At 40.5% G+C, this 23,489-nt stretch overlaps 1 protein-coding gene across 2 annotated transcripts in view; it reads left to right on the top strand.

The window, feature by feature from the left end:
• ptpn4a (protein tyrosine phosphatase non-receptor type 4a) overlaps positions 1 to 23,489 on the top strand; it is an 84,095-nt gene that overhangs the window by 44,881 nt on the left and 15,725 nt on the right. For both annotated transcript variants that reach the window (XM_050048217.1, XM_050048218.1), the window contains 12 exons: positions 3,191 to 3,298; positions 5,404 to 5,446; positions 6,163 to 6,241; positions 8,592 to 8,636; positions 10,047 to 10,099; positions 13,571 to 13,691; positions 14,231 to 14,318; positions 15,794 to 15,882; positions 21,015 to 21,078; positions 21,671 to 21,843; positions 22,736 to 22,804; positions 22,927 to 23,061. In XM_050048217.1, the coding sequence (XP_049904174.1) occupies positions 3,191 to 3,298; positions 5,404 to 5,446; positions 6,163 to 6,241; positions 8,592 to 8,636; positions 10,047 to 10,099; positions 13,571 to 13,691; positions 14,231 to 14,318; positions 15,794 to 15,882; positions 21,015 to 21,078; positions 21,671 to 21,843; positions 22,736 to 22,804; positions 22,927 to 23,061 (1,067 nt within the window). The remainder of the gene's footprint in view (positions 1 to 3,190; positions 3,299 to 5,403; positions 5,447 to 6,162; positions 6,242 to 8,591; positions 8,637 to 10,046; positions 10,100 to 13,570; positions 13,692 to 14,230; positions 14,319 to 15,793; positions 15,883 to 21,014; positions 21,079 to 21,670; positions 21,844 to 22,735; positions 22,805 to 22,926; positions 23,062 to 23,489) is intronic.

Raw genomic sequence — 23,489 nt, 5'->3', positions numbered from 1 at the left:
ATACAGGTCAAAGATGATACCAAGATTCTTTGCGATAGGTTTGATAATTGTGACCAGAAATTGATCAACTGCAGTGGCAAAGTTATCAGGACCAATTAAAAGAACGTCTTACAAGTAAAGATTCTAAAAACTAGATCATCGGACAATCAGATGACCGAGATCTCATTACTCTCAAATGTGAGCTTTTTTTTTTCTTTTTTTTTTTTGAGAAGGTCTGTTTTTCTCGACCAAAGCACAGTGTGACTCCGATATTTTCAGATTTAATCAGACACCTCCAACAGACAGTACCATGAGATCGTTTTAACAATTGAATTCATGGTTTTTAATCATTCCAGCATGATGATAAAGCTGTAGGAAAGTTGAGCAAGACAGTGAGGAAGGAGCACAGAGGGCATCAGGGTTGACTCACTCTTAACAAGGCTTTGACAGCAGTAGATTGCTAGCACACACACACACACACACACACACACACACACACACAGATCGCCAAAACACTGCCGGTGATCCCAGAGGGCTGCCATGTCAACCTGTCAACTGTCAAGTATCATTCCGTTCGTTCCAAACATGCACCACACACACTCTCTAGACTTACACATGCTGGGCTGCAAAAGTGTGTCACCAGGGTAAAGGGGAGAGGTGGACGAGAGCTGTAACTTTGTGTGTGTGTGTGTGTGTGTGTGTGTGTGTGTGTGTGAGTGCGTGCGCACTCCCATGGGTACTCTGATGCAGTCACACACTCTCTCTCACTCCCTCTCTCAAAGTCGCGGCAGGATCAGGTGTGAATTTCTGCTCCACTTGTGGTCCCACAGTTTATCCTCTCGCCTACTCTCTCATGAAACGATGTCATATTAATGATCTGTTTCATAAATGATTCCTCGTCCCCTTTTTTTTTAGCCTTTCATCCCTCTCTCCTTTCCCCTCTGTCCTGTTTTTCTCAGTGGCTCCGGGAAATTCCTTTTTTTACAACCTCGGTTTTTGCTCAGCCACTGTTCCTGCCGTTATTATGACAGTTTACTCACTGGTTCCACTGCAGTGATACAACAACAATCCATGTGTTTGAAAGTTTTATATTTCTTACAGTACAGTGTTCATCTGCTTGCACACCGAAATGTTGTTAAGCCAGACTATTAAGAGGAAAATATTTTGCTTTTAAAGCATGCAGACATTCCTTTGGCTTCCTGTGTGATGATAGCAAAGGATTATTATTACATAAACAGTCCTTGTCTCGTAACAAGTAAATAACATTCAGCACAAAGCAGCACTGAGCACTTCCTGTCCAAAACCTTTGAAAGCAGAACTTATAGATTCGAAGTTACTTAACCATGTTAAAGCCCATGGCCATTGATTTACTTGAATTTAATTACCTTCTCAGAACTCTCTTGTTCTGAATGTTCCTCTTTCCACATCTCTTCTATTATGCAAGCCTGACCACAGACATACGGTGGTTTCACTCTTCTCTCTTTTTCTTTTTACCACAATGAGTTTTTTTTTTCTCAGAGCCAAGTGTTCCTCAGTAGCGCACTTCTGACTGTTCTGTATCTGACGCTTTTTAATCTCACTGCAGTTTTTATCAGACAGTTGCCAGCCGATCATGTCTGCTCTTATTGATCAGTTTCCAGTAAGTTAAAGGAAGCAAACAGGCTTTGCTTTTTCATGCAAATCCCACATTCAGATGATTTTGCATGATGGGAAAACATAAAATCTTAGTTCAAAGAGAAATCACTGAATCTCTTATGCCTCTATATGTGAATTGCCGTATTTAAGATCAGATACATACCCAACAAGCCATGACACTAAATGTTTCTGTTTTCCTTAAGACAGTTGGCGAGTGTGGGAACTGAAATCACGTTTATACTAGCCAATGTGTAAATCCAAGGGCGTGCATTTTGTCTGAACAAAATGTCCAGGGGGTTTTGAGGTAGAGATGCACCGATCCAGCTTTTTCAGTTTCGATCCCGATGCTGTGGCTTTCAGTATCAGCTGATACCCGATTATGATCTGATACCATGGTTGACCTAAAAAGCTATATACTTTTACATGTAGAACAGAAAAGACTAGAGGCATCAGGCATTGATGACTACACAGTTCTTTCCTAAGATAAAATGAAACAAGATGAAACAGATTAATGCAATGATGAACTATTTATTTTTAACAAAAATAAACAATTGTGCAACAGCAGTTAAAATAGTGTGAAATACCTCCACACAGCAGATTCTCTCCTTCGCTCCATGACGTAGCTCGCATCGTAATAGATTTAAAGGGAGAGGATCGCCTCAGGTATAGGTTGCATTTTCTGATACCCGCTCCATCTATTTTGACGATATTGGGACTGATATTTGATCCAGATATCGGATCAGTGCATCCCTATTTTGAGGTCCTTCATTAGAAAATTTTGAGCATCAGACTCTTGATTTCTCTGCATTCTGGTGAATTTATGGACCAATGTATGCATTTTCTTTTGTCAAAATCTTACTCAGGGGGAACTACTACATATATTCTAAATATTAAGAGGGACGTGTCACCCCGTCCTGAAATCTGTGCCTATGTGTACATGTATTTGTTAATGGTTTTAAAATTCATTCTGCTCTCCACACCCCTGTGTGTACTTTTTCATGTTAAAATTTTCATGCTAACGATGTTTCATATGTGTTTTTTTGGGCCATGTTCCTTGGCTGAATTGCTCAAAAGATGTCAGGCAGCGTTACACGCTTACTGAACAAAGGGTGTAGCTAAATAGATAAATATATGACAAATGCCCACAGGCATGCAGCAGCTTAATTCCTTATACATGTTCCTCCCCATGTGGTTAGAAACATATGAAATAAGGCTGAACATGGATGAATCACACATGAATCTTAACTTGGTGAAATGTCTCTGTAGCAGTGTGAGGATTTAAATTATGTAGGTGTCTTTGGAGGGGAAAAGGGACTTTTTGTGTGTGAAGAGTTCCAGCGCAAAGCTTCAATCTTCTACAGAGTAGCACAGGGTAATCAGTTCCTCTCTTATTCATGTGTCCTCTCTGTTTCCCCTGTGACCTTTCACCAAGGAGTCAAAGAGCAGCAATGGGGCGAGGGCGTGATTCAGAGGTCTTTGTGTCAGACTGTCTCTTCCTTCTGCTTTTTTTTTTTTTTTTTTTTAACACTGGGTGACGAATTCTAAATCATGGTGTGTTTTCTGTTCCTCTCTGTAGAAGTCGGATCATGGCCAGGTGTTGCTGGATGCTGTCTTTAAGCACCTGGAGCTGACTGAAAGAGACTACTTTGGCCTGCACTTGGCTGATGACTCCTTAGATGCACCGGTCAGTATGATGTTTTCGATCTATAGGAGAGTGTGTGTGGTGTGTGTGTGTAAATGAATGAACGTGACAAGTTATGGGATGTTCCAGCCATAAAACACAGCAGCTGGAAGTTGTCTCAACCCAATGTGTGGGTGCAATGACTTCAGACTGTGTTGTATGTACAGTACATGGGGATACATGTGTTTGCTTACAGAAAGACTCTAGAGATGCTCTGAATGGGTACCAGTCTCATAAAATCAAATTAGGGGTGGGCAATAAATCGCTATGATGATAGGACACCAGTAGGGATGAAATGGTTACTGGTTTCACGATAAACTGCGGTAAAATTCCAGACAGTCAGTATTACTTATTTAAGTAATGTTACACGAGAGGAAGTACTTTAACGTCACTATCGGCATGACAGTGATGCGGCCAGGACCGAGGTGCTTACGCCGAGGTCACTGAAGGTTATACAACACTTGCCAACAAAATAACAGATATAAATGAAACATATTAAGATTGTGTGGCAGTTAGCTCTCAAAATAAATCAGTTTTTGTTCCTGTTATCTTTGTTTTCATGGAAATACATTAGGTCTGACTGATAACTGGAAAACCATCAGTCATGTCAGTAGACGCCCATGTAATGGAACCAAGTAGGCAGACCCTTAGTAACGCCCTAACAACAGAAATAATTCTTGTCCCTCTTGAGTCAGCCAGACAACTTGAGCTAACATTAATGCTTTGTAGAGATCATGGGATTTCTCAAACTAAATAAATACCAAAAATGTAAACATAACATTTTATTTAGATAAGATATCTGCAGGAAATCAGGAAAGATTTAGATATTTTGTCCGCAGATTTCACAAGTAGGCTATTTGTAAGATACTGCTGTGTCACTGACTCATCGGCACAGCTGGTGTGATCTGAACTTTTCCAAAAAATGTTTACACCAGAGCATTGAAAAGTCCAACAGTCAAATTTTATAAGAAAGAGCTAGATGTAATTATTTGCAAAATAAACAACACTAAGTGTTCTGCTTCGGCCCATATTTGTTGGTGTTTAGCCTTTCAAAACTTTGCTCTCTGACTTTCTTCACACAAGGGGGGCATGTGATGATAGTTGAAGATAGATGAAGTTTTAAAATGTCAGACACAGCTGAGAGCGTTTGAGAGTGCTTTGGAGGCACAGCCTTTTTTAGCTGACGCGCTTAGGTTGCGTCTGGTTGCTATGATATGAAATATCCACGCTAGTAAACATGTCGACACAACGTAGAGTACTTGCTTTGGATAAGGGGAAGGCTGACGCTTGAAGGAAAAGAGGACGCATCCATTAGTTTTTGTGGGTTCATGAGAGGAAACATAATATGCAGTATATTAACCGATTTTTCATCCATTGTTTATGTATTCAGCGCCTGTACATGTAATATGTGATGGGTTGTCTTTGTGGTATTTGTCCTTCCTCCACTCTGTGATTGCACAGCTGAAGTGACAGTGAAGACCGTGGCGCTTTAACCAAATTTGAACATTGTTCAGCTCTTGGCACTCAGAAAAAAATGCCCAACGGGCAGCACTCAGTGCAGAATTCATGCCCAGCGCCTTGGTGTGCTACTGCCGTTTGTAGTGCAGCGTAAATATGCGGTGCTTTAAATACAAAGCATTAAAGAAATACGCTGGCCTCAAAAAACAGCTTTGGTAGACGCAGCCCCTGATCATTTTTGTGTTGAATATAGCGTGCTATCATGCGGATTTTCATTCCAAATGTTTATGATCTGATCAGATCTACTTGCTGTATCCACATTACCACTGATTATTTATCAGATATCTAATTGTGTAAATATCTTGTGGAAACACCAACAGTCAACCCTCCAATATCTGCACATAGCATGATATTTGATTTTCTCCGTATCAATCAAGTTCATCATGACAGTGTGTAAATAACTATTTAGAATGTATCTTACTGCATGTCACTGTGTTTAGTATATTGATATGTGTTTGTATCCATGTGAACAGAGTCTTTCTGTCAGGTGTGTGTGTATGTGTGTGTGTGTGTGGCCAGTGTTGAATAATGTAGGCTGTGTAACCATGCCATGGAAGGTGTCTAAGTGTCTCTCAATCAATATTTTACAGCGCTGGCTCGATCCCAACAAGCCCATCAGGAAACAGTTAAAAAGTAGGTGAAACCCACAACACACCACCTTTACCAACAAGTCCAGGTCATTCCAGGAATCAACACAAAACTGTAAAGCAGAGACAGTTCATTCAAGTCCAACTGGAATCACTTTGAATTTCCCAGCTGTTTGAAGCAGTAGTCTGCAGTCCAGCCCCAGTGAAGGTTAAAAATCCACACTCCACCTCCAGCAAAAGGCTCCTGTCCACACTGTGATTTAAAATTCAGAATTTGCCGTGAGCAATGATTAAACTTCACTTCAACTCTGCTCTTTTTTTGATAATGAGTAATAGAATTTGTAACTTGTAGAACAATTAAGAAGTAGCCCTGGTGAGAAATGCGGTTCTCCTCGAGCAATGATTGAACTGTGTTTCAACTCTGCTTTTACGCTGAGTGATTGGTTCACTGAGGAATAACCACAGGACTTGTGTTTTACACAGAACATTGAGTTAGACTGATGTGTTTGTAGGAATGCAGGCTTGCTTATTTTACGCTTTGAATCATTTATTCTGCTTGTTTATAGCCTGTAACAGTTGGGGAAAAAAAGAAATCAGTGTGGAACCTTTTCAGGCAGCTTTTGTAAAACAATCTGCATAGCTGTGAATATACAAACCCAGTTTTAAAGTATAAAACCTTTTGTTGCACTTATATTTTGTGTCATCACACAGATCTGCCATGTTGTGTTTCTCCCCTCTAACTCTTCATTATTATTTTTCCAGGAGGGTCTCCCCATAACTTGAGCTTCAGAGTCAAATTTTTTGTGACAGACCCCAGTAAACTTCAGGAAGAATACACACGGTAAGAATGTTGGAAGGGTGTGATTTTGGAAAGGTATGCTTCTTTTCATCCACTGATATCACCACGTAACACTAGACTGGTGTATCGTACATGATGGAGCCTTTTTGCGCCTTGATTTTATTCCCCACAGTGACTGTTATGTTATGTTAGATACAAGCAATGGTAGGAAGGTCCAAATATGACACTAATGCTGCTCAGTCATATTTATGTTGTTTCATTCAGAAATAGAGAGCAGTGATCTTGGTTATGTCAACATTTTTATTTCTATATCATCCAATTGTGGTTCCTCTAGATCTCCGAGAGGCAGTCCAGTGGCAAGGGGGCAGTGGGGGAAGGAGGGGGTGGGGAGTGATATCACAGCACGCCAGTGAAACCAGGAAGTGCAAAGGACAATCATAACATCTTGTATTTGGGATTATTATGTACTGACCTGTTGATTTAAATGTGTAGATATCCATTTTGAGAAAGTCATAAAACCTAAATATGATAATTATGAACTGCCTATGAGTAAATAAACACATTTCTATAATTAAAAAAAAATTATTACCTCAAAAATCTATCTCAGTAGCAGTAGGAACCAGTAGTACTAGAATATTTATCCATTTTCATTAAATAATATATTCTCTGTTTAGAATTTTTAAGTAATTATTGATGTTAGACTTTACTTTGGATCAAATATTTTGAATAACTGTTTTGAGCATGAAATGATCAAACCTTTAAGCTATCTGCAAGCGATGCAGCTAAAGTTACTTGACGAAGCATTTACGGACTAAAAGAGTGTTAAAATTTGATTCCTCTTTTCAAGCAATAGTGTCTTTGCTTGGTGTAACAATATCACAGCATCATGTTCCCTTTAACGTCATTAGCTTGTCTTTAATACAACAATCCAAATCATATCCGTAATGTTAATTGCTCTAATGGAGTACAGAGCACAGTTCTGGTGAGCAGGCATATGGAGAGTGGAGATGAGGGGTGTCAGATTCATGGAAAGGAGACGGTAAAGGGGTTTGTAATTCACTCATCAGTCTAGCTGATTAACAGGGTTCAGCGGGCGGACACACCACTCCACCACAACCGTCTTCAAATGACAGATAAAATCACAGTAAGGCGCAGATTCTACATCGTTGTTTTAGCGTCTTAGTTATGATTTAAAATGAGCATAGCAAAAATATATCATCAATTATCCCTCCAGCCGTCAATATACAGATCAGATCGCCAGTTGGCACAAGCCTAATCTCAGTGAGCAGGAGGTTGGCCATGGTGTCTTTTTCCAATTTATTTCTTGTCGTATTCACTCTCAAAGATCTCCGCCAGCATCAGAAACATGTAGGAGGCACATGGCAACTACAGTGCAGCCATCAGCGTAGCTTCTAACCCTAGTATCCACGTAGATACATATATACTTAACACCCAGTAACATGTGCATGTAGAATTATCTTACAGCAGATGTATCATCAGATTAAACTGCTGGCTACCTGTTACTTATGGGGAAAAATTGGTTCATTTACCAAGAGTAGACACACAGCTGCCAACGGAGTACGTAATGTCCCAGATCTTATCTTGCAAGAAGGAACATATTGTATTATATTGTATAAAAAGTAAAGGTATTCCCCTCCTGTGGATCTTAAGTAAACAGGGTAATGATATAAAAAAAACTGGTTTTATGAAAAGAGCTTTTGGGATCCAATAATTGCAAATGGTTTCCCAGCACTCTCTCACTGATGCAGGCTCATTAAAGAAAACAAGAAACCAGAATGTTTTGTATCGAGGCCATAATTTGGACTCCAACCCACAGTTCTGCAAACATAAGGTCTGCAACAGTGCGTTCTACATAAACAACATGCAGAGGAGGCGTCACAGCGCCATGACGCCTTTTTCCCGCCCGGTGTTTATTTCAGCCTCTCAGCCGTGGCTTTGCTCCCTGAGCCTAAATATCAACACTTTTTTTATACAGCTCGTAACACTGAGCCGGCTCTGGTGCAGTGTACACTCACGTCATGACCAAAACACACTCCTGACAGCTCTGTCGGACTATGTTTATGACAGCGGTATGTGGTACATGGCAACACCGGGCTAAACACTGATACCAAGAGCTTGGATGAGGAAAGGCTCCTAAAAATATTGCCAGTAGCAGGATGATATTTTCAGTCCTCCTTAGTTCAGTATAACTAACTTTCCCTTCGTAAAGGCACTTGCATCAGTTCATGTATACAGTATATATTGTTTACATCATAATCTGACCAGCAGACATCAGCTCCCTGCTGTCTTTACATCATATTGTAATCAGTTTAACCAGAGGTCATGGTGCACTGGTCTGTTGTTCTAATGCTGTGTGTTGTTTCCCCCATAGGTACCAATATTATCTTCAAATCAAGCAGGATATAGTAACTGGAAGGTGAGTACATCGTTCTTTGAATATTTTATGTTACTTTAATTACTTTACTTCAGTTTTGCCTCATAAAGAGGTGCTGTAATATATTTATTATCATTGCATTAGCATTGTTTGTAGTAGAGATCATCAGTGGATTTAAATTCTGCCAAGAGGTGATAGCTAATGCAACGTTCTTTGACTAAAGTTAAGTCTTAGCTATGTAGCTTTAAGACTGTTGCCTGAAGTTTGCTGATGTTTGCTGGGTACATAGCTGGACTTACAAAGGTCAGCAATACAAGTGCTTTTGGAATATATATATACTATTGGGGTGTTCATTGCACCACACTCTCAGAGCACTGAGCGTACTCTGGGCACAGACGGAGCAGCAGAATGCCAGGCACAGTGAAAGTGAAACTTAACCGTTCATTGTGCTGGGTCTAAAAGTTTGCTTTCACTTGCCACTGTGGCAGCTGCTCCTGTCATCCATCAATCTGATTGGATTAACTCTGATCGTATCGACTAATCAATTATCCACCCTGCGACTCAAACGCTACAAACTGCTGTGTTCACAAAAATTGGCAATACGATCCCAATTTATTCGTTATTGTCAGCATTTTTTTCCCCCAGCAACTCAGAATCAAAGAATAAAATACTTTGCCTCAAAAATTAATTTGATTGCTTATTTTTAATTTACAATGAACAAAGTTAGCATATTTTATACTTGAATGTAAGTCTGTAAATCTTATTTCCATATATGTATTTGTATACTCTGTCCTAGCATGTAATTCACATTTAGTTACATGTGTATACTGTGCCGTTTCAATGCACTTACCATAAAGTTTGTCCAAGGAGGTGTAAGTGACGGCTTGATTGCAGTCTTTTACTCTTCCATCTCGCTCTGGTGCTTCTTGGGTGGTCCAGAGGCAGCATCTAATATCTCTGCATCACCTCGACCGTCAGGTTTATGGTGTTCGCTCTCTATCAAAGCACTTAAATTAACTGCGTCTTGCTACAGCTTGGCATGCTACAACTAAAGCGAATAATGGGCAGTCTTTGAAAGATCAACAACTATGAAAAGATAGACAACATTCTTATGCAGAAATAACACCACAATATTCATAAACTCGTGATGGGTTTATTTCTTAATATTTATATTAGTATTTATTATTGAAAAAAAACAAAACAGATGAATAAAATCCCTAAAACATTTGTCAGAGAGGGTGAAATACACCCAACATGTTCTTTGATGTTTTTTTCCCTCGTTTTTAAAATAAAATAAATAATGTTGATGCTTTACATTTCTATATTACCGTTATTACCAAAGATGAGTAATATCTGCTATTTCAATTTGTATCAATCCAATGCTAAATATCTGTATTTCTTTTTTTTTTGTTTGTGTTTGTGTGTGTGTGTGTATGTTCCTGTGGCTTCCAGATTGCCCTGTCCACACAACACAGCTGCACTGCTGGCGTCCTATTCTGTTCAATGTAAGTAGTGCTCCCTGGATACATCCACTCTATATAACAACGGAAAGGCAATTCATTAGGCCTCTCTTTAGCTACACACACTGTTAAATGTAATGACTGTGGTTGCTCCAGTGCATTTATAGCTGGTGCTCTGAAGCCATTATGATTCAATTAAGCCGTGTGGTGATATCTGATATTATTTGCAGGGTTATGAATATTCAATGCGATTGTGGTTTGTTTTATTTACATTTGGGACTGGTAAAAAAAAAAAAAAAAAAAAAGACTCATTATTGTACAAAAACAGTACAGTGGCAAATGGAAATGGGCTGTTGTGATTTAGCATTGGGGTTAAAGGCTGACTGGGCCCCTCGGTCATCTGAATAATGACTGGTGACACACTGGTCTGTCTCTTTCTCTTTTACTGCTGCTCATTGTTTTCACGCAGCCTGTTTTGCCCTCTGTCTGTTTCTTTCTTTTATCTCTGTTTAGTCTGTCTCATCCCTCTCTGCTTATCCCTTTTTTTTTTTCACACTCACAAACCCCACTCTCTTACACCCCCCCTCCCCCTCCCCCTCCCCCTCCGCTCTCCACCTCTCTGGCATATTTTGTGGGGAATTTGCACTGCTACAGTATATAGGTCAGAGAAGAGATTTGGCCCTAGACTACCAACATCATGACACTACTGCTTTTACCCACGCACACACACACACACACTCCATGTTGTCACTTCACTCGGTGGCAGCCCAGATTATGAAGATAAATGTTTTGCTTTGGGTAAAAACGGCTTGAAGCAGCTGCTATGCTGCTAATTCAGTTAGCTTGGCCGGCGCTGATCACCCTGAATTCCACACTTAAGCGTGCACTCTCAAAATCCCTCCCAGTAGACCTTAATTCTTGTTTAGAATTCAAATTCTGTTGGAAAACCATAGCAACTCCTTCCTCGGAAAAAAGGCATTCTGGTTAAAAAAAAAAAAAAGTCTTGGAATAACACAATTTTGTTTGTTCATTTCAAAGCAGTAGTTAAGGCTGTTGCATTCAGTGTTTCCATTGCTAATGTATTCATATTGACAGTGGTGTGTATCAGGGGAGGAAACATACGGTCAGCTCTTCTGTCAAATGTTAATAAAGCGAAGGCACACATGCATGCTTACACACTTGGCCTAAATTACCCACAATGCATGTAAATCCATCATCACAAATGGAGAGTTGAATGTCTTGTTTGTGCTTCGTCCGGTCAATAGCATCATTACAAGGAGCCTGAGCTGGAGCCAGTATGGATTTCACATCAATAGATGAATATATAAAGAGAGATCAGGTTGTCAGCTAGTCTTTGAGCTTCATTGGCCTTAGCATTGAGGCTTGTTAAAGTAATAACTGCAGCATAAAGTCAAACCAACATTAGCCTACTGTTCTAAAACCTAAGCTATTGACTGTACATATATTCCTCCCTGGAGCCGTGCGCACATCAATAAGCGGGTGAGCTTGAATTGATTGGTTGGTCAATATGCTTAGGCTACCGGCTACTAGGTTGGTCCAGGGACCACTTGAGTGAATTGATGCTTTTGAGCTTCAACTGCTAGCTGGTGAGCTAATGGCTTTGGGGATTCACTTTGAGCTCCGTCTCTCAGAGGACTCTGAAAGCTAATAGGTGTGGAAATCATTTCACTCTTTATCTTTCCGTCTGATACCTAAAATCACTCCTGTCTTCGTCATTGAGTAAAAACAGCTTTATTTTTATTTTGAGCCACATTTAAATCAGGGTTTACACAAGGTGTTTTTTTTTAATTATTTTTGGGCTTTTTGCCTTCATTAGATAGAACAGTCTGAGTGTGAAGGGGGGAGAGAGGGAGAAGGGATGACATGCAGCAAAGGGCCACAGGAATTGAACCTGCAGCCGCTGCGGCCAGGACATTGCCTATGTATATGGGGAGCCTGCTCTACCCACTAAGCCACTGAGTGCCTCAAAGTGCTTGAATCTTAAGGGGAAAAATATGAAGTACTACCTTGAAGTACCTTGAAAATGGCCTCTTTTTTAAACAAGTGCTCAAAAAGTCCTTGGAATTCATTCATATAACATTGTCTTATATTTTAACCAAAGTTTTGTTCTTCAAGTCATTATAATTAAATTGCTAAGAATTGGGAATTGCTCAGCTTTTTCTGTATTGAATTCTGACTCGTCACCCTCTCAATAGCATTGCATTCTCAAAGTGTGGAAAAGTGGTGCATTATAGTATTATGAGCACCTTGGCTCTCATGACATTTAAATATTTTTTGAGGGTTTAATACAGTTATGTTTAAAAAGAGTTAGATAAGTAACCCTTCAATGAAAAGGGAGGTGTTGATCACATAATTTATATTTAATATATATTTGAAAATGAATTATTTGCTTTGAGTGTAGTCCTTGAATTAAAAAATATACTCTAATAAGTACTTTAAAGTCCTAGAATTGAATTTTGTAACATCAGTATGAAAACATTGATGTGAAAAGAGCCAAGACACAGTTGATCTGTACTTGCCTTTTAGTTTTTGACATGTACTTTATCAGGGAAGACCAGCTTGGTATAAGTTGACACCTTAAGGGTTCTTGGCTGGTCTGTTCATATGATAATAAAAGGGTTGCACCTCTTTCAGCTCTGTTGACAATCTGTAAGGACATAGTAACACAAACAATCAAATGATACACACGTGCGTACAACAGCACATTTAAAAACTAACATGATTTTCATACATACTTTTTCAATAAAAGGGGATTGTCAGAGACTGAGAAATTTGCAGTTAAGGTGTAAAGATTTTTCACCATTATTATTGTTGTGATGTCTTCCTGTGTAAACAAACACAGACCACAAAGTAAATAAGAGGGCAGAATGATTGAAAAGTGAGAGATGAGTGAGTGAGAAGGTCAATTAATAAGTGCAAATTTAACCTATGATCATGACAGAAATATTTCTGTATGCCACTGGTTTGCTGCTATTCTTTTAATAATGAGCCACAGCATATAAATGCTCATATCCTGAATGTGTCTGACATGGAGATGGTCACGACCAGCAGTGGCTAAACCGGTTTCTTTAATAGGCCATTTAGGCAGTAAAAACATATTTTTGAGGATCTACAACAAGTATGCTTCCAGATCAAGGACAGAAGATGGCACATTTGTTTTTAATATTTAACTATTTGACACTACTAGTTTGTTTTTCACATGTTCCAGGACTGGTCTCTTTATTTATGGAAAATAAGATCTGACAGAAATGCCACATGTTGTTATTAAATGTCAGGATTGTATGATATGATTTTTTTTTTATTGTGGGTAACATTTTCAGCTTCTCCAGTGAATCCTGTGTCACAATAATTTTTCTAAAAGGATTATAACAAAGTGTACCTGTGCACATTCAGCGTGGACCTCTCAGTCATCCTTGTTGTCTCATTATCTGTGTCTTTCCTCCTTTCTGCAAGCATCAGTGCGCTGACATTATATCAATCTCTCTCTCTGTGCAGCTGAGCTGGGGGACTACAGTGAAACGGAGCATACAGCAGGTTATCTGTCGGAGTACTGCTTCTTGCCCAACCCCCCTCAAGACTTCCACAAAGAGGTCGCCAAACATCACCAGCAGCACAGGTACGCCGAGATACATAAAACCAAGCACAGTGCGCATCCCACACACATTCAAATGCATGTGAAAACACAAAGAAAGTGACACATTCAACTGTGCATGTGGCAGTGAAATCACTAAAAAATGAATTGAATACCTGGCCTTGAACAGATGACTGTATCTTCAGATAAAAAGTCACTCTCTGAGAGCCTTTTGTTGCTATGAAAGTAATTAATCTTTGCCATCAGTCCTCATATTGAGCACCGAGAAAAGAGTGAAATCATTTTTTTTTAATTGAGAAATATATAAGAAAACTCACTACTTCACATACTGTCAGGTGCGTTGCCACAGTTTATCTGCTGTTACTTCATTCATACTTCTGATCGCCCATTTCTTTTGTTTCTTTTTTACCCCCCCTCCCTTTCTCTTCTCCTCCTCCATATGTCTCATTAACACACACTCTCTCTTTCTCTACCTACCCTGTCATCACCACTCCTTTTGCTCCGACACACAACCTCCCATCCCCATCTGTCTTTGTACCCATCCCTTTCTCTCTGTCTCACAGTGGTCTATCTCCTGCCCAGTCAGAGTTTAATTATCTGAACACAGCACGCACGCTGGAGCTCTACGGGGTAGAGCTGCACTATGCAAGGGTAAGTAAGGTTTTACTCTGTGACTGTTGTGTGTTTTGTTGCATGCGTTAAAGACTGCTGTAGATACGGTTTGTTTGTTTCTGTGTTGCTGTTTGTCCAGTGCCACATTTAGACATGTCAGTGTATCTGTGATCCCTCTCTGGCCCTCTCTCTCCTTTCTTTCCCTGAGTGATACAAGATGGCTTAGTCCATTTCCACATTTAACCAGTGGTCTGAGAATGTATATATAAAGTCCCAATCTGCGCCCCACATGGTTGATTCAAAGCTGTTTTAATTCCATCAGCAGCTGAGGAGGAATGAGAACAGGTTGGAGGAGCTGCAGTGTGTACAGTCAATGTCGATGCCCACATCCTGTAGAAATGCCACACATTGGCATTCAGCTCTCACTGTGACGGCAACAGATAGTAGCAGAGTAGCCAAGTCGGCATTTAGATTGATTTCTTTCATATACAGTATTTCTGTTGGGTTGATGTGTAGAAAACATTGCACAGATCTCAGCTATTACCTATCTAATCTACTCTGGCTAATGTGCTACAGTAAAAGCTGAACTTTCACCTCAGCTGCTGAAGGCATCAGAAGTAGGTCGCACCGACTATTGTGTCACCGTGGAGTGGAAATTGTATTTGAACCCTTTTATGGATTGGGACTTAAACTTGGTTTCAAATGTAGACAGTCGTTAAAGAGAGTTGTTGTCAAACTTACTGACAGTAAACCTGCTCACATGCCAGGAGGTGATTTATTTTGAGGTCAGAAAGTGATTATTTAAAATCAAATAAGCATTGCGTGCATCATTTGGTTGGGGAATAACCTTGGTTTTTATGTAACAATGGAATAATGAAAAGAGAAACTGTCAGCCATTCCTGGGGTCACCAGCTAGAAACCATTGTCATGAACAAAATATGCCATTCTGAGGCATTAACAATCACCAGGCTGGTTCATTTTGGGCTATTTATGATTATTGATCAAAACTTTAAGAAAATCAATTTTACCGTCCTCATACAGCAGCACAAGACAAACATGTTTCAGCACTCTGTCATCATCAGTATCACATTGCGCATGCAGGATGTTCAGTGCAGCGTTGTATAAAATTACATTGCTAAATTAGATAATCAATTAGGACCAATGTCAAAACATGTTGGAAGGTCTTCTCTAATTTACTGTAGATGTTCATTGGACCCTGGCCTGACCCCATCCTCACATATGCTGTTCTTGTCCCACACAGATTCTTATTTCCATCTGTGTGGGTTTCTCTCATTAACCTCTACTCTTAGTTTGAGGCAGGTGGACCCAGCGGCTGGTCTCTTTTCAGCAACTGCTACTTGTTTTGTAACAGTGAGGAAGCCTGTCTTTTTTCTCCTGTTGTGCTCCTGTTGTGTCTTTGTTTGGCTGCGCTTCACTACACACACACACACACACACACACACACACACACACACACTCACACTCCTTCACACACTCCGTTCTCCTTTCTTCAGGACCAGAGCAACACAGAGATTCTTATCGGGGTGATGTCTGCCGGCATTGTGATTTACAAGAACAGAGTACGGATCAACTATTTCCCATGGTGAGTGACACACACAGACACACACACAAAGCATAAGATTATACATGTCATTAAGTGTTCAGATCCATTACCAGAGTGTTGCTGCAAGAATTAACCACAGCTGCATTTCTAAACTAGTGAGTTACTGTGATAAAACAAGACTAATGAAAAGTCGAAAAATAGATCTAAGCAAGTGGGAAAAGGCAGTTTTGTGATGGGATGTGCATAGTGTTTTGATGAGAGATTGCTGTCAAAGATTACTTCAAGGTTTTAAATATGTGGGGAGGAAAACAGTGAGGTTGTTGATGGTGAGGCAGAAGTTGTGGGTGGTTTTAGTGAGAAATCTGGGACCAGTGATGATCATATCAGATTTGTCACAGTCCACTTTTAGATAGTTGGCTTGCATCCATGGTTTAATTTCAGTGAGGCAGTTGGTCAGGGTGGAGTGAGTTGCAGTGGAAATGGATTCAGTGGATGTGTTATCATCAGCACAACAGTGGAAGTGGAGGCCTTGAAAACAAATAAATTCATAGAGAGGGAGCAGGATGAACAGGAGAGGACCAAATACTGAGCCCTGTGGGATGCCTTGGAACTAAAGGGCAGTTGGAGAGTAGTTTAAGAAAAACTTGGATTCTACTTTCCCATGTTTTTGTTACTAAGTCACTAATGGAGACAACAATTTTTTAAATTAGTCGAGTATTGAAAGAGGCAGCTACAACTGCAGCAGCAAAACAGGCTGCAGTGTAATCCCTTCGGGCAATGGTGCACCATCAATTTACATTCACTAAAGCCCCGTTTCCACCAAGCAGTACAGTACGGTTTAGTTCAGTTCGGGACGCTTGTTCTTCCGTTTCCACTGTGAAAAGTTGTGGATGGTACCAATGGAACTGTTCCGTACCGTCCCCATTTTTGGTCACCCCTCTGCTGGGGTACCTAGCACACAGATATGGTACTAAAAGGTGGAGCTGTGAATACTGCAGTCCATTAATTGGTTAATAGCGAATGGTCACTCTGCTCAGTGCTGAGTTGTGGCTGGTTTTGAAGCTCATGTAACCACTGTTCATACTGTGGAGAGTTTTATTAGTAAACTGTAACTATACAATGAAAGGACGTTTTGCTGTCCCTTGCAGCAGCTGTAGTCAGAGAAATTAACTTAAATTCACTGGGCCAACTGCTGGAGACTTTTAAGGTGGAACACTACCTTGTAATGTTACTCAGTGCATGAGTTGATGACGTGAATCAATCAACACACCTTAAATTTCACTGCAACAACTTTGACCATTACCTAAGTTAATCGTCAAGTATTTGTTTATATTAATTTTGACCGGGATGGCATATATGCTAATCCTCACTCTGCAAAGAAAAAAGCGCCACTGAATGTTGTTCCTGTGGGCTCCAGCAACACTAAACCCCTGAGCTTGCCTGAGAAGGGCTAAATGCACAAACCTGCTATCTTTAAGTATCTCATTGAGAAAGACTCTCACTGCAGCCTGTTTTATTTTGTTCTGAAAATGTCGGCAAGCAGCCTCGTTCTGTGGACGATAAACGAGGTGCAGACTTCCCTGTGTCACTGGTGATGAAGAAATACAGTTAGTGCTGGACGGAGCAGTGAGTGACAACAACCCCGACGACATTTGAGAGTACTGTTTGTGGTAGAAATGCTAAGCAGACATAGGGTCTAGTTACCATGTCTGAAGGGTTACTTTTGGTTCCAGAGATACCATACCGAAAATGTTTGGTGGAAACGTGGCTTAAAAGTGCTTGTTTTGCCACCGACAGGCTCAGATTGTTATTGTAAGCTTTTGACAACACTACGTAAAGCATCCTCCAAAGAAATGAAACATTTTTCCTTACCTTTGGCTGATCTGTTACTGTGACCAAGTATCCCTCAAGGAGAAGCCTTGTTTTGAAATCTTGCGAGAGGTGACTTGTTGCAGGAAAAACAACTGGAAATGTGTGAGAGATGAGTGCTGGACCAGGAAGAGTTTGTTGTGTTGAAGTACAGAAAGCCTAGCTTAGTGTGAGCTAAAGAACATAACAAGACTTGTCCTTGAGCAAGACTTGGTTATACACAGACCAGTTCAAGGAAAGGTAAGGGAAAACATTTCATTTCTCTGCAGGGTCTTTTCTGTAATGTTGTCAGACACTTACTATAATAATCTAAACCTGTCAGTGGCATAAACACGCACTTTTAATGGACTTAATGGACCGTAGTTGAAATTAGTAAGCAAGTGGGCAGATTCCTCTGTGTGTTGGTTGTAGGGCAAAATATAAAAAGAAAGAGATAAAACAACATACATGCTGTAAATCAGTGGGAGACCTGAAAGAAGCTGGTGATCAGAAGTTTGAGTTACACCTGCTGGAAGCCAAAAGCAAGGTAGCGGAAAACCAACAGTGAAGCAACTCTGTGGCCAACAGCAGAAAACCTGGCAGCTCTCAGGTGTGAATGAGTGGAGCTGTGGCTGAAAAACAGAGAACTGCTAGAAAAAAAGGAACAAGCTCTCCCCATTGATATTTTCATAGTGAAAACACATTCACTATCAGCAGCTCCACTGGAACAGTCGAATCTCTGCCACTTTGCTTTCTGTTGTCCGAGCAGTAATCGCTGACGAGACTCGAGAGTGCGTCCTGATCTGGGGAATCAAACTGTGGATGTTCTTGACACAAACACACCTCTCTGTCCATCAACTAGCTGCCAGCTCCACTTGAACCACATCCAGGAAGCCTTTTTGCTGAGAAATGTGCTTCGCAAAATTTTGGAAACCTCTCACATAGTGATTATTGACACAACATATTAGCGTGTAAGCCTTAGTTGATCTTTTTTAGAATTATGCTGATGATTCCAACAGACTTGTCTAATGGGGAGGGCTTCGTGTTAAACTAGGTTTCCTGGAAATATTATAGGCATCAAATCGGCTCGCTCTCCTTTTCTCTTTGTCCTCTTTTCACCTCTCTCTGTCTAATTCACTTACTCGCATCACTCTTTATGTCTCTTGCTCTTGTTCTCTCTCCAAAGCATTGATTCTTGGAAATCTCCCATCCTCTGCTGCTGCACTGTGGGAGGCTAAATGTTAATGGGTGCCGGGGGTGGGATAGTAACTACTCAAATCCCTGTAACTCCGGAAGATAATTCACTCGTGTGTAGGCTTAACACACACACACACGAACACACACCCTGACCAAATGCACATAGCAGCTGGTGTGTATGCATGTGTGTGAATGTCTGACAGCAGTAAGATGTTTGTGATGAGATGAGTGTTCGCTCATGTAAGGTTTGTAGAAGGAACGGTTTTGTATTACTGACATTGTGGGGACCGGAATAATAAATCTGAGGACTCGCCTCCCATTTGGGGACAAAATCCAAACCATGAAATTTTTCGGTACAGACTTGGTTTCTGGTTAGGGTTAGGATGAGTCTCTGTGGAATGAATGTAAATCAATGCAAAGTCCTCCTTAGTGGAGGGAAAAAAAAGTTTTGCGTGCGTGTGTGTCTGCATATCCAGCCAGTTGGGCTAAATTTAGACCAACAGTGGTGTCCCCAACAGCTGTCCACTACCATTTGTGAGAAGGAGAGAGGGACACAAGAGTCTCTCAGCCCTCTGCTCTCTGATTCTCTTCTCTCTCTTCTTCGTGTTTTCTTTCCTTATCCTCTCTTAAACAAAGGCTCACTGTCTCTACACATGCTTGATCCCTGTCACTTCTCACAGTGTCTCTCGTCTCCTCTGCTCTCGTCATTGTTCCTCTCTTGTCATAAATTAAACAGTAGGATACAGTAGGGAAGGGTCAAGAGAGAAAGACATTTAGATTTTTGCCTCCTTCCTATTTCTGTTCACAGCAGCCTGACAAATGAGCCACACTTAGCTGGGGCATGACTCACACTCTGCCCAAGCATGTGTGTGTGTGTGTTTGTCCATGCAAGAGTGTGTGAGTAAGTATGTAAAATATATTTAGCAGGGAGCGATGAGTCACAGCAGCAACAGAGCTCTAGGAAGGGATTATGTTACTCTGCTGCTGCTCATCAGCAGACCTCTTACTGTGGCAGTGCGTGTGTGGTCTTTTGATTCGATTATTATTTTATACCATTTCTGCCTCTTTAAATGCATGATGACACACAGGTAGATGGGGAAAGGTGGACATCATGGAACTATTGGGAGACTCAAGTGTGGTCATGCTCTTAGCATCCAGCTTTGGAAGGAGGAATGGGTGGAGTTAAATGGGATGCGACACATGGGGAATTGAAGCGCGTGCATTTCAATTTCACTTATCGATTCTTGAATGTGAAGTTTGGACATACCGTGCTTCTATCTACACTGCCAGTTATGATTGTGTTAACTCTGTATAGTGCCTAGAATATGGTGGACTGGAGCAAGTGTGTGCGAGTATGGCTAAGCTTCAACTTTTGCATGGAAAAACGAAAAGATTATTATTTTATAGTGTATTTTACCCTTTCAGATACCACTGATATGCCCGAGGGTCAGTTTTTGAGACTCTTAGAAATTTATTTTAAATTCCAGTTTTCATCCCAAGGTTTCCAAACATACCAAATACGCCTAGCGGGGTGTCAGACCTTTGAATAGCAGCCCAGAAATCTGTCAATGTCTTGAAGCGATTCAAATATGTGTGGTGTTCTGCTCACACAATAAGACTGTATATCTAAAAATCAGTATTAATTGTTATATTAGTACAGTTACCATTGGATATTATCACAATAGCTGGCCATGGCAATTAGGAGAAGCATCTGTCAGCTAACACAATGAAATTAAACAGCAGTGATCATTATGTAAAACATCAGGTATGACACTGCTTGACTCCATCACATGACACTTCTTCTTCTGCACCTTTTTTTTGTTACTGTATTTTTTTTAAATGGTTATTGAAATTGCCTGTACTTTAAAGTTAAAAAAACATCAAAATGCTGTTTAATTTCACCATTTTTTTTAGCATTATCAAAATTACATTTTATACTATGGTTATTTTGTTTAAGATTGTTACACTGTTTTGTATTAGTTCATACCTACTACTGATATTTTTCAAAGCACGATGACTGACCTGAAGTGTGTAAATGTAATATCAGTGTCTCAATACAGGTGATAGGCTCATTAGCCATGGCAACATTAACTCCTCTTTTGTATTGTTTTATCTTTTTTTTGCAGGTTGAAAATAGTGAAAATCTCCTTCAAGTGCAAACAGTTCTTCGTCCAGCTAAGAAGAGAGGTGGTACGTGTACACACACACACACACACACACACACACGAAACAGACGCACGCACACTTTTTCACCACCACCTCCCCTCTGCAATTGTGTCCTTTGCACAAATGAAGGAGATGAAGTTTACCATGTGTGTTTGCATGTTTTTTTTCCGTACATACTGACCTGTATTAGTGTGTGTATATATACCGTAGATGATAGCTAAGCTGTGTCTGCATATGTATGTGTAATCAATGTCAGATTAACCCCCTGCTGCCTGTGTCCTAGTTGACTCTGCTCTAATCCCCCACTGTGTCCTGCATCCCTTGTTTGACACGTGGATCTCTTTTTTTTATTCTCAATGTAACAAACAATTGTTCAGACAGATGATCTGCCACTGTCACAGTGACTTGATGAATATTCTCACTACAAATAGTTTAATTTTAAGTTTAATTTTCCTTTTTTTCTCTTGCATTTCTTGTCTTGTACTCCTCCCTGAATGCGTCTAGAGAGCTGCATATATATTTGTGTCTGCACACTACTTGCTTTTGACTGTTACATTGAAGGCTAAAGTGTTATTTAACGGCCCACTGACTGTTGTCTCTCCCTCTCTGCACACAGACTGAGACGCGGGAAACGCTGCTGGGTTTCAACATGGTGAACTATCGGGCCTGTAAAAACCTGTGGAAGGCCTGCGTGGAGCACCACACCTTCTTCAGACTGGATCGGCCCATCCCGCCACAGAAGAACTTTTTCGCTCACTACTTCACTCTGGGCTCGAAGTTCAGATACTGGTGAGAACAAGTTGACTTACACACACTCCCGTAGGAACATGGAAGGAACACTCCACTGGGCAACACAGATAACTTCTGAAAAGCCTTCCCTACTCAGCCAGACGTTGACAGATTGACACGTACACACACTAACTCAGACACACAGACATGGACCAGGATGCTCTGCCCGTATTTTGTTCTGTCTTACTCCCACCTTAGGGAAACATCAACCAAAGTACATGTTTGTTTGGAAGCTGATGCAGCTGATTCACTTTGGGTTGAGAGGCTGAAACACTGGTAGGCTAGTGGGTGCTTCTCGTGCTTTTTTCACCCAGAAAACCACAGCTTAATTATTCATTATTTTTATTCATGGACTGAAACATCAAAATAAAATCACTCATACAAACATTTTACTCAGCACTGTATTAGGCCTTGTCACAACTCGTTTCACTTCATCTGTAGCTTTTTTATTTCCTTTTCTATGAAATGTGAGTGAGAGATGAACTGAGAGATGGAGGCCTTGTGATGCATTATTGAGCAGCAGTGATGCAACCCCAGCAAGCCTTGCTCTGATGTTTGGCTTGACTGTGTGTGTGTGCTTTCTCTCTTAAGATATTTACTGATTTTCCAGTCAGGTTACATTTTTAAATTGCGAATTTGGGTTGTTAACATGTCATTAACAGTGTATCATACAGTAAAATAGCCGTATTAAATATGTTGCATTTGTCACTGGCTAGCAGACTGCATTTTAAGGCAGAATTTTCATGAAGGAAAAAGGGCAAAAAGCAAGCTGTAGCTTCAGAAAACTTTTTCTAACCTTGCTAAACCCAAGAGTTAAAGATTTTCAGTCTCACTCCAGTTAAAGTTTGATTTTCCAAGACAGTGCACTGACTCTTACTGTTGTTTTTTCTAGCGGGCGGACAGAGGTGCAGTCTGTGCAGTATGGAAAGGAGAAAGGCATCAAGGACAGAGTGTTTGCCAGGTAATCAACATGTCTTACTCGGTTGGTTCAATCCAGCCATCACAAGCTTCTAATGCCAGATTAACATGACAGGAACTAGAGTTATTGCTTTTGTTGCCAAATGAATGCCTTGTTCTGCGCAGATCTCCCAGCAAGCCATTGGCCAGGAAGTTGGTTGGCGGAACTGACTGGGAGTCGGTCAGCAGGAACAGCCTATCAGATGAGAGACTGGAGACCCAGAGCTTGCCCACTCGCTCGCCGCCTGGGACGCCCAATCAGTGAGTCCAAGTTTCAGGGTTTATACCAGGCTGATTGCAGTTCAGCTTCATGGCAGACGATTGTTGCAGTGGAAATTAAAATATAATCACGTTCCACATGGTGAGGAATTTTTAAAACAACTGCTTTGACAGCAAACGAATTACACAAATTAAGTTAATTCAGTTAAAAGGGAAGGCAATTATAGTTTTTAGCACAACTACAGTGATTTTTTAAATTAATGTTTCTAGAGAAAATGCAAATATTGTGAGTGGTAAGTCACTGTAGTCTGTAGCTACTGTTATTAGGAAAAGGTTACCTCGCTTATTTTAGTGGACAGTAAGGTCTGCCTGGTGTAAAAGAGACCATTTTTGAGATAAGGAGTAATTTCAGGACTGTATTGACCTTGGATTTATGCTGTAGAAGTGTCCTTGAGCAAGTCTCTGAAGCC

The sequence above is a fragment of the Epinephelus moara genome, chromosome 7 (genome assembly GCF_006386435.1).
Source record: "Epinephelus moara isolate mb chromosome 7, YSFRI_EMoa_1.0, whole genome shotgun sequence".
NCBI classification, from domain to species: Eukaryota; Metazoa; Chordata; class Actinopteri; order Perciformes; family Serranidae; genus Epinephelus; species Epinephelus moara.
This window is presented reverse-complemented; position numbering and strand designations above follow the sequence as displayed.